A 12,160-nucleotide genomic window follows, 5' to 3' on the forward strand; every position below is an offset into this window, starting at 1 on the left:
TTATTATTATTTTATCCATTTGTTAACTTTTGGGTTATTTCAGCTTTGGCTACTCTCACCTACCCTGTTTTCCCCATCAGTAGGTCACTTAGGATTTGCACCTTTCATCAATTATCTAACACACAGCTGTCAAACTCCAGGCCTCGACGGCCGGTGTCCTGCAGGTTTTAGATGTGTCCTTGATACAACACAGCTGATTTAAATGGCTAAATTGCCTCCTCAACATGTCTTGAAGTTCCCCAGAAACCTTGTAATGAACTAATCATTTGATTCAGGTGTGTTGACCCAGGGTGATGTCTAAAACCTGCAGGACACCGGCCCTCAAGGCCTGGAGTTCGACACCTCTGATCTAACAGCTTAGTCACACTTGAGTGAAAAAAAGATGCCAACCTTGCAAGTTGGAAAAAATCTGATTGCATTAATCACTTTGCTGTTGGAGACCGATTGGAAGTAGTAGCGACCACTTTAACTTGCAAGGAAATTGCACGGGTCAACTGGTGGGAGGCAGGCTTTCGCTAAACAATCAGTCCGACTTGGACTGAATGCAGTCACTCAGCCAGAAATAACTGTTGTCTAATTTAAAAACACACAGATTGCCAACATGTTGAATTTACTCTGAATTACTACGTGACTGAGGGCAAGTCGTCTGTTACACATCAGGGGGTTTGAGTCAACTTGCTGCCAAGTGGTTCTATTGTTGTGTTCCAACATAAAAGCACAGTCACAGAGTGCCTATGCTATTTTGCAGTTAAATCGCAGTTCTGCAGCAACTATGTCAGCTGACTTGCACCAAAATCACTCTGAAGATGGCAGCTGACTGCGAGTGGTCACAGACCTGGTCCCCGCCATTTCAAAGGCGATGAGTTTGTTAGTGACCCCATTCACACACACATACAAGCATTTTTTCTTTTTCAATATAACTCGGGGTTCAGTATCTTGACATTTGAACCACCCCAAATGGAACAAACATTTTGGTTGTGGTGTGGTCTCCCACTACAGTGTGTATAACCATTACCCCTAGAAATTGTAGGTTGTGTATAAAATGGGTGTAATTCTTAAATAGGTAATGCAATACTTTTCTTAAAGGCCTTGAATTAAAGCTGAGTGTCTGTACTTCATTCACATCTTGATTGCTCGATCTTAAATAAAAATCTATTACGGTGGTGCACAGAGCAAAATAAACTGCAACACTGTCCAAACTGTGCCAGTCAGGCTCTGGTTCACATCTGTATGACACGGCACAAATGTTCCCAAATGTTCTAGCCCTGCTCCTTATCTACCACCCTGAGCTGAGAGGTAAGAAGGCCGTGTGTATGTGAGCTCACTCACATGGGAAATGAACCGGCAAATCAGGACGAAATGAAAATCAAACGAGAGGGGGTCGACGGAGAAAGGCAATTATCTCTAATGAACAACGTTTGTCCCTAGCACACAGTCTCAATCAGATCAACCCTCCTCCCCTCAGTCTCTATTTACGCTTTCTGTTCCCATCTCCATCACAGTACTTGTTCCTCTGCCTCTTGCTGTGCCCTCCCTTCCTTTTCCTGTCATCACCCCATCCGCTCCACAGAGGGACTGCGGGATGCTGGAGGAGTACAACGGTAACAGGTGTCTCATCATTGCGCTAATAACAGGCCACAGGAAGATGTCCACACATATATTTTTATAACAACCAATGCAGAGATGACAACTCCTCCACCATTCCCTTATATTCAGTCATTTCACGGGTGAATCACCAGGCATAAATAATTCTTGAGACGAATGCCCACACAGTTGCCACAAATGACCAAATCTTCCATTTAAGACCAGTTCAAAACTTACATAAAGCTAAAGCTCGAAGCAATATGTGTTCTTTTTCTACCCTCAGAGAAAAAAAACAACAACAAAACAATTCCATCTTCTGCTTTACTGTCACACTGCAAAAGAAGTCCTGGCATCGAAAACTGTCTGCAGAGATTATCGATAATACCTTAACTTTTCCTCTTAACCCGTATCCAGCTTGCAGTACATATACAGATGCATCGAGCAGATCACACTGTCTCCTTACACCAGTAACGATCTCTCATTCATCAGCTGGAGACTTAGTTCGGCGCGCATAACACACAATTGCACAAACAATCTTCCACACTTAAACAAACCCCAATGAAGCATGTAACTGGTAGCTTGTGCCTGGCTGTACGCTTGTTAGAGAGATATCAGCTTCTGTTTCTCTGTATTACTGTGAGCAAAGAGAATGCAGCTGCTTCCCATTATGTGCATAGGTGGCTGCTCGGGATGCATGTGCAGCGGTATTCATAATCATGTTCTGCAGTATCACATGGCAAAATGTGTTTATGTTGCAGGTGCAGACTGAAAGTGAATCCATTATTACAAGAGAACAGGCTCCCATGATGTATGAATAAATCAATATCTAAGCCGTAACCCCTGCAGCACCGTTTATCTAGAACAGTGCACGTGTCATTGACTTCACCCTTTTATCCAAACCGCTTTACAATGTCAAGAGCACACATACTTTTAGCAGGTATTAAATCCTGTCAGTGTGAGTGCTTTTCAAGCCACCGATTTCTTTTTATCTACTTTTTTGTGTGTGCAAGTTGTACGTGGGTGTGTGTTTGTTGGGTCATTACCCAGTCAGCCTGAGGACACAAGAAGCCATTATCCGAGGGAGTCTGGACACTAAATGTTTGATAAGCCTCTAAAGCGGATGTCCTGTTTCTCCTCTCATATAATACACATGTCATGCAAACATGTGTAATCTAAAGTCGCAGCTACAGTTTAAAAATAAATTAAATTTTAGTTCCCCAGAATTGCTTTTTTTCCATATTTAAGACAGTAGGATGATAATAATAATAACAATAATAATAATAATAATAAAATCCTCCCCTGTATGTTTCTGCTGCAGCAGAAACAGGAGTGTAAGCGTGTCGGCTCAGCAAAGCACTGAGAGATGCCGAGCAATGAGTCATGTAGCAGTCTGATTAGCTTGCTTTCCTTCCCTTCAAATCCAGAGTTTGTTAGAATCACCCGTCTGTATATCTGTACAAATTAATATAAAAAATAAACACTTGAAAGTCTTGATGGTATTTTCTGTTTATTATCAAAATAGCTGTAAATTGTATATAAATCTAAATTTAAAAATATCAGTAATATACTGGTAGTTGTTACTTGGTACTAAAAGCATTACCTTACGATTATTCTTCTTAATGCCTCAACCCGTGACCTTAACGGCAGTAAGTATGACAGTTTGTGTAAATAAGTCCTTCATTTAAATGTTACCTGGCCACTTTCCCTCAGAGGAGATCTCTGAAAGCTGACATTTTCAAAGTGCAGGCTACCACGGAGGAATGTCACAAAATATTACACATCCTGCTGGTTTCTGGGAGCAGTAAACTGGGGGGCAGCAAGTCTTCTGGCAGCTTGGGGATTCCATCCAGGACCTCGAGATTTGGCAAACAGGAGAAAACACTGAAAATGAAGAGAGACAGAAAATGAGTATAAATTAGTTTATAGATACACAGACATTATCCTCTAGAGCAGACCTGGGCATTGTATGGCCTACAGGAAATATCCGGCCCTTTGGTTGTTTCCAGGTCGATGGGAAATTAGGATGCACACATAAAAAAGTACACATCACACAGTTTGTCCCACTTCAGTCACCAAACACTCTTTGAATAACTCCCCGTTAGAGACCAACTTAATGTTTTTTTGCAAAATCACAATACAACTGATGCTTTTATTTTGAAACTGCAGTTTTTTTGTTTTGTTTTTTTAAACAATAAACTTGGCATTACAGTGTTAGGGACTGCATTTTGAACTTCATTACGAAACTGAACACGCAAAGAAATACAAGAATGTGACAGATGAAGAGTGGGAACAGACATCTGAATCTTTTATCCAGGGATGGACCAGTCAAGACCAAGATTGACCCCCCACTAAGTCATTCTCTGATGGGGAGTTCATAAAGACTTTGGTAGACTCTACTGTATTAAGGTAAACAAGATGAATTGAGGAAGTTGTGGGAAATCTGGAGCTTCAGTCTGAGCTTTTTCCTCCTGGGCTTAATACGAGAGCTGTGATGTCCAACACAGCCACTGGGACAACATAAATGTTGGCGATTATAGAGGAACTGGCAGCAATGCACTCAGTTAAAGGGACTACAACAGGGAGTGATTTGTTTGTGGAAGTGAGTGGATGTTTGGATAGGCGGGGGCTGAAATGGGACAAAATGATCAAAACGTGATAAATGTTGGTGTTTTTACTTTGCCTATTTCACATATTCACATTCTATTTGTAACCAGTAGTGGTTTAAGTAATACTAAGCAGAACTGAGTTCAGCCTCTGGTATAGTCTGCTTACCGTGCACGGTAGTCCTGAGTGAAGGTCACTGGGTTGCGGGTCAGGTTCAGGGAACGGAGTGGGCTGTTCCCCAGAGCTCCCAGTCCCCCCAGGGAACCAATGGCGTTCTCAGACAGACAAAGGTGCTCCACTGCGGGGAGCTTTGGCAGCTGACGCAGACACACCAGGTGGTTACGGTGCAGGTTTAACACTCTGCACCTGCCCATGGCAAACACAAATACTGCTTAACTTTTTGTTTCGTGCCAAACAGTACAGCACAGACAAGCATACATAAGAAACAAAAGAAAGAAGGTAAGAAAACACTAATTAGCACGCAAACAGTCCCATCACAGGCTGAACAGAAGAAATATTACATAACCTTCACTTATTTGTTCAAAAGCACTGAGCTACTATCTTTAAATAACATAATTTTAAAAAGTGCAATGTGAGTTTCAGAAGCTGACTTCAACACTAAACCCACGTGGCCAACGTTATAAAAACAATGATGATTAATTATAGAATATAATATTGTTTGACAGGACATTTGTCTTCATTTCTAACAGCTAAATGGATTTAATAAAGCTATAATGAATGCTGTAGTAATGTCAGTCAGATTAATTTCAGTTTTGGACTATATCTCTCTCTCTCTCTCTCTCTCTCTCTCTCTCTCTATATATATATATATAGAGAGAGAGAGAGAGAGATATGTATACATGTAACCATTTGGAATTTCACAGTATGTAATATTCATAGTTCCTCCAGGGAGCTGTTCCAGATGAGGGCGTTGTGCTGCAGCTTGGGTGTCATTTCATACCTTGGCAGACGTACAGAACTCAGGCTGGTGAGGGAGTTGTCAATCAGTTGAAGTTTCTCCACTCGGATCAACCGGCGGAGGATCCGGAGGAAATTTTCTTGCTGGAAGGGATCACCCAAGTCCTGATAGGACAAATTTAACTCCTGAGAAGAGACAGGTGGTAGAGGTGTCAGAAGCAATCTTTGTTGCCCTCTCCTCCTCTTCTTCTCAGTTTGCACCTTCACTTCTTTCCTTTCCGCAGCTATGTCTTTGCTCTTCTGTGCTATATATGACATCTTTAACATCACACACCCACACATATCCTGCATGCTAGCTTACCAGACAGTTTTCCCAGTTCTCTTGAAGCCTCTCCTCCCATCTCTGTCCTTGTTCCTCTCTTCTCCTGCTCCTCCCTCTCTCCAAACAGATGCCACCCCTCTCTTTTAGATGTAACTCATCTTCTGATGGCCCTTTGATTATAATGTAAAAAATTTTTTTAAAGTCTTTAACAATCTTCACATTATTATTCATCTGGTGAAGAAGCTAAATTAAGAGACTCGCAAGTAATGAAAGCAACACAAAAATGGCAGCGACACAGCTTCTTTAGAGGTTTTCTAAAACGGTTCATGAGCTAAAAAACTACAATTTCTTTTCTATTGCTCTGGTTAGGTTACTGAGGTGGTTTTCTCACATCAGCCACACACCTTCTCTAACCCTGGGGCACGTCAGCTGGTCACCTGTGACATCACACTGCTCCAGGCCATGCCACAATGCAAACTGGAACCGACTTGATGGAAGCTGATGAGAAAAGATGAAGAGGAGAACAGGGTGACAGACGAGATACACAAGAAATGTGTTACTATCTGACCACTTCATTAGGTACACCTGTTCATCTGCTTGTTAATGCAAATAGCTAATCAGCCAATCACATGGCAGCATTTAGTTATGTAGAAATGGTCGAGACAACCTGCAGAAGTTCAAACAGAGCATCAGAATTACAAAGAAAGGTGATTTATTTGACTTTAAAAGTGGCATAGTTGTTGGTACCAAATGGGCTGCTCTGGGATTTTCAACACAACCATCTCTAGTTTACAGAGAATGAACTGATAATTAATACATATCCACTTAGCACCATTTCTTTGCCTTGCTGATTTCAGAATTAAGAAGAGAATAGCCAGGCTGCTTTGAGCTGATAGAAAGGCAACAGTAACTCAAATAACCACTTTTTAAAGCCAAAATACTGAAACTGAAACTGAGGCAGATACTGATGTTGAAATGGGTTCACCAAAACTGGACAGCAGCAGATTGTCAAAATGTTGCCTGACAGGTCTTAATTTCTGCTTCAACATCAAGATCATAGAACCACAATTTGGTGTGAATGATGTAGAAGCATGGAACCATCATGCATTGTATCAACAATTCAGGCTCCTGTTGCTGGTGGTGTAATGTGGGAAATACTTTATTAGCACACTTTAGGCCCCTTAAACTGAGCATCATTTAAACATCACAACCTACCTGACCATTGTTGTTGACCATGCCTTTGTAACCATTGTGTACCAATCTTCTGATGGCTGCTCACTGTACTCACATGGCCTCCATAATCTCCACATCTCACTCCAATAGAGCACCACTGGGCTATGATAGAATGGGAGATTCTCATCATGGATACGCGGCCGACAAATCTGCAGAAACTCTCAGAGAATTTGGTCAATATGTACCAAATTCTCTGAGGAGTGTTTCCAGCACCTTGTTGAATCTGCGCCACGAAGGGAAAAGTCCAACCTGGTACGAGCAGGGTGTAACGCAGGTGTGGGGAACTCCAGGCCTCAAGGGCCGGTGTCCTGCAGGTTTTAGATCTCACCCTGGGTCAACACACCTGAATCAAATGATTAGTTCATTACCAGGCCTCTGGAGAACTTCAAGACATGTTGAGGAGGTAATTTAGCCATTTGAATCAGCTGTGTTGGATCAAGGACACATCTAAAACCTGCAGGACACTGGCCCTTGAGGCCTGGAGTTCCCCCACCCCTGGTGTAATGCATGAAGTGGCCAGCGAGTGTAGATTTCCTTCCTTGATTAAATACGTAAATAAGTGCCATTCGTGAATGCACCATTCTGCCAAGTTTCAAAGCTATGATATCATCTGTGACACATATGCAGTCACAAATCTGCAGACACCTTTCAGTGAGGTGTGTTGTGCAAATGACACCAGTTATGAGCCATATTCTCCCCCCAAGTTTAATCACATTCCCCTCATTGATAGTCAAATTAATTTCAGCTTCAAGATCAGGACAGTCAAATAGCTGTCATGTCAATGGGCAAAAAGAGAGCGATACATGGGAATCGTTTAGAAGAACAGGAGACACAATTAAGTTTAATCTACCATGGTTGCCCATTAGTCCAACATAAACTTTATTCCCCGAGCATACAGAGAGCATGAAGCTAAAATCAGTGGCTCATTTATAAGACTATTAACCAATACTGCTACCTGTGAAGGTCGACAAGAGCCGCTAGTTTTATTATCCTGTAATGACACCTTGTCTTGCTGACATCATCCTTCTCTTTCCTCTCTTTACGTATCAGTGCATGCATTCTTTCCCCAGTTTAGCCCTAACCCCCGTCTACAGGGCTGCGTATCACATCAACTGTATAAAATCAAATAGCAGCTGTTGCTCATAGTTTCATTAGTGAGTCTGTGAATCTACTTTCATCTTCTAATGATAAACATTAAAATATTTTCCATTTATGCATTTTTTTCCTCAAATGAAGACTATTTAAAAGTCATCTTGGGATATTTATGCAAATATTTATCATATCAAATGAAAAGTTATGATCCTATGTTGACTGTTTTTGGGATGCAGCAGCCTTGACCTTATCAACCCTTTTATACTCATCCTGTTCACTCTTACTGTGTAACTCTCCACTCCCTCCGCCTGGTAATCTAGACACAGGAATGACCCAAATCCAACTAACTGTTGCTCCTCCTTTTCCAGACTCTCCAGTGTAAATGTTTTCTTAAAGGTTTCTGAACAGTGTGGGAGAAAATAATGGACGTAATCTAAATGGGAAGTGCGTATGATTCATTCCCTTATACAGTCTTTATATCACAATATCTGACAACATCTAAATACATTAATAATTAAAAAAAAAAAAAAAAGCATCCCTGTCTGTACTAAAACAGGAGCATTAGTCAGTCATGCACGCAGCTCAAACCAGAAGGCCTTTTTCTTTTGCAAATAATTATTTAGAGATGCTATTTTGCTGCAGGATTTTAAGCAAAACACTTTGAAGTTGTTTAAGACATGACATACAGAGGGGTTTCTTTTTTTTTCAGCCCAAGTGGGAGAACTCTGCATGGAATATAAGAAGGATTAGGTGAGGAGTGATTTTCCCCCCCATCTTTCTTAAATCACATATCAGCGAGAGTAAGAGAGTGAGTGAGAAAACACTCTGCACAGCAGTCTAGGCGAGAGGCCAGTGGCTCGAGGGTAAAAGAGCGAGTGCAGAGAACAGACTGAGAATATTATTCAGCTCAGAGATGGCTAAAAGAGAGAGGGAGACGGGATGAAGGCTGTTTAAGATGAAGGAAGGAGGAGGCAAAGGAGAATTTGTGAGGGAAGGGTAATCACAGGTTTATCCAGTGTGTGCGTGTCACTTACGGGTGTAGATACTAGTCCAGAGTCAGGACTTTGGTCCACAGACAGAGGTGTGCCTGTAACCCTGAATTCAGAGCCATGGGATGAGTGGGATTTGGGGAAACTGCCAGTGAGTGTGTTCACACCTGAAGAGCTGAGAAAAGGGGGAGAAAAAAAAATAAAAAGAGAGACAATAATTATCCCATCTTCCATCCCTGTTTGAAGTGGAGCTGTTCTTTGGTAATGTAATCCCTGGTGTGTGCTAAAACCCTGACCACCGACCGAGTGGTTAGGGTTACACTGAACTGGGCCAGACAATGCAGATTAGGACCCGTTGCCATAGCTCCAGAGGACACCTGAGCAGGTGCTATTAGGTTATAATAATCTGTGTCGGCAGGGGGTAGCTGGACCCTCTATAATTGATACTGCATGCCCTGTGGCGGTGTGCTAAATAGTTATCATACAAAAGAACTGCGTAGATGATACTATATTTATTTATTTATATTTAATTAAATGTATATAAATTAAAGGATTTTTAAATGTTATACCTACGTTTTAAGCTAAATTGGCTTCGTTTTTATTCGTACATATTCGAGGTCCAATAAAAAATATAGAGAGCAAATAAACCGACTATTACTGTGATGAACTAAATGAAATGCCAGGCAGAGGTAAGACGACTGTTAAGGATATTATCTCAAATTTTCGAGTTACTGACTTCAGTCTAAATTTCGACGACTTTTTTAATTTTATTGTTATTATATTTTATTTTTTCAGAAGAAACAAGCTTCCACATTTCATTGTAGCCATTTGGCTATGTCACTGAGGGCTAAAGCCTTCAAGTGTTAGCAATGGCATTAATGAAGGTTTCTCCCTATTTAGGTAGAAAACCTTAATTAATGGGCAAATTATTTCACATCGCACAAGGTGCACTGGATGAAAAAGCTACACTGACGGGCGTCACAGAGTGAAGCTGGTGTCTGTCATGCAGACACAGCTGATTCGCCTTACCTTTCTGACATGTCCCAAGAGCCTTGTGATGAATTTTCCCGGCCTTCTTTAGCACATTGCGGACGGCTCGCTGTAGCCCTGCAGCCCCGTGGCTGTTACCCATGGAGCCCGCCGTGTTTGTTAGGATTCACCCAGCGAGAGTTGGCCGTCCTGCTGGCCGGCTGTGGCTCTGCAGAGAGAGACTGACAGCAGTGTGGGCCCAGAGCCGGAGCTGCCAAGGGCGCTGCTCAGGCTTATCACTCAGGACAGGTAGAAATTAGAGCAGAGTGCGCGTGAGGGCCGCACCACGCGCTCGTGAAGCTGTTATTCAAAGTTCAAATGGATTGTGACAGCTAGTATAACGAAGGCTTTTCAAAAGTGACAAAATCACAAATGAGTCTGCTGAAACGCAAGTTTTTGTCAGAAAAATGTGACCTAGTGATCTCTAGTTCTTTCTTTCTTTCGTCGTTTTTTGCCACACAGCCTCCTCCTCTCGTTTTCTCAAGCAAATGCCTGCCCAAGCAATACCTCGACATATAACTATTTACAAAGTGTGTCAACTCTAAGGCAGTTTACATATGTGTGTAAATTACTGTTAATGTTCACTCGGTATTGTAAACCTTTTGGAAGGCTGACCATGCATTGCATTTTGTGAGTTCAATTGTAGCCACAAACATGATTATTATCCCTCCTGCTGCTGGCACACATCAGTGGAATAAATCTATAAAGCCAGACCAAACAATAAAACGAAATTCTTAAAAACAAATTACTGCAAATATTTAACCAGCAGCTGTCCAAATAGACAGCAGCTAGAGAAAAGTCTTTGTATTTTCTTGTAGTTTCTGTACACTATGGGGCAGAAGAGGTAAGAGAGGAGCACACAATGAAGGTATATGGAGCAGATATCATCGCTGCTCGTTTAAGACGTTTAGATTAAGAATACCTTCTTAAACCTTATTGTTTCTCCATAGTTTAGCTTATTGAGTTTAACATTTAATAGTGAATCTCACTTCTCACAGTTAAGTGAAAACACTAGGAACTGCTCAGCAGTGTGGAAATGAGTCCTTGTAACTTTGCATAGAGCTTTGGCTTATTGTTAGCTGATTTAGTGCTTCCGATGGACAGACTCATTATATGATGATCTTTCTTAATAACTTTAGTTGTATTTTTTTAAGCCAACTTCATTTTGTGTGGCAAACGTAACAAAAGATGTGCACATAAATGTTACATATAAACACATTACATATAAACAAAAGGAAAATATTTTTTAATCAGGATTCTTTTATTCTATTTAAGATATATTAAAAAACCGACAGTTTCCTGAGTACCTGATAGTGATCATGACCAGCAGCATGACCAGAGCACAGGTCTCACTCCCTTCACCAGCTACATGATCTGCGTGCATGTGTGTTCAGGAGGGTTATGCAGGCTTGAAATAATTCCAAGATGCCTTTGCTGGAAAATGTCTGGCTAAACTCCAAAGGCTTCAATAACTAAAGCATTGCGTGTTTATCATTCACTCACTCATTTCTTAAAAGACACAGCTGGAGCTGGTTTGGCGCATTAGTGGTTATGCAGCTTTAGAATTAGGGAAAGGCCTGTTGTTTACAATCTGCATAAGCTGTCGTGTCCTTGAATTAAAAGTGCGTTTAACTTTTGGTAACACTTTATAACACCGCCCACGATGAAAGTCGTAATTCCCCAGCACCTAAATCAGATTTCAACATTTTTAATATAATGTAGTTATATTTACATGCAAGTACTTAAAGTCAGGGACATTCGAATAAGGGGCTAAGAAATCATGTTTTTGCTGGAAACAAATAAACAATTATACTGCAAGTAAATTTAAGCACTGCATAATTTCCTGGTAATTTAGTGGAAATTAAAATACATATGTACATTGCACATTTTGGGGTGTGGGCTGTATCATGGAGTGGCTTAAACTGCTTAACTATTATTACAGGAGAGGAGACACACATTATACTCTAAGTAATTTTATTACACCTTGAGTAAAAATGGACAATTGAATAATACAGAAATCAATTATGCACATCAATTTAATAAATATCAAATAAGAATATATAAAAAATTAAAGATGTAAAAATGTAAGTTTAAGCCACTCCAAGGTAACAAGGAGAAACTGTTTGTTTTTCCACAAAATTACCAAGAAAATAGACAGTACTTAAAATTATTGATGCAGTCCTTAAAATGACTCCTTAAATTTACTTACAGTATTATTATTTAAACCTTTAAAAAAAGCATGCTAATATATTTACATTTCATTTTAAAAATAAAATGCACTGAAATTCCATTTAATTACAGGGAAATTACACCCTTAGTTGCATGATGTATTATAAAGTGGTACCTACCTTTAAAAAAAACAAGACAACAAACAACCTCTACACACAAA

At 40.6% G+C, this 12,160-nt stretch overlaps 1 protein-coding gene across 1 annotated transcript; it reads right to left on the minus strand.

Moving 5' to 3' along the window:
• Positions 1–1,435: 1,435 nt before the first annotated feature.
• LOC120719627 lies at positions 1,436–12,121 on the minus strand. The gene is made up of 7 exons (XM_040008978.1): positions 9,772–12,121; positions 8,788–8,917; positions 5,833–5,926; positions 5,468–5,598; positions 5,150–5,292; positions 4,357–4,554; positions 1,436–3,465 (listed from the first exon to the last, which is right to left on the minus strand). Exons 1-7 carry the CDS (start codon positions 9,780–9,782, stop codon positions 3,348–3,350), a joined length of 825 nt encoding a protein of 274 aa, XP_039864912.1. The 5' UTR covers positions 9,783–12,121; the 3' UTR covers positions 1,436–3,347.
• Positions 12,122–12,160: the final 39 nt, after the last annotated feature.

The sequence above is a fragment of the Simochromis diagramma genome, unplaced genomic scaffold, assembly GCF_900408965.1.
Source record: "Simochromis diagramma unplaced genomic scaffold, fSimDia1.1 OVJJ01000344.1, whole genome shotgun sequence".
NCBI classification, from domain to species: Eukaryota; Metazoa; Chordata; class Actinopteri; order Cichliformes; family Cichlidae; genus Simochromis; species Simochromis diagramma.

What these genes read in the sequence shown, in the direction of transcription:
- LOC120719627 (XM_040008978.1), bottom strand. An exon ending in CTGGACTAGTATCTACACCC is followed by an intron (nt 5,927 to 8,787) that starts GTAAGTGACACG and finishes TTTTCTCATCAG; the next exon opens with CTTCCATCAAGTCGGTTCCA. An exon ending in AGAACTGGGAAAACTGTCTG is followed by an intron (nt 5,293 to 5,467) that starts GTAAGCTAGCAT and finishes GTCTCTTCTCAG; the next exon opens with GAGTTAAATTTGTCCTATCA.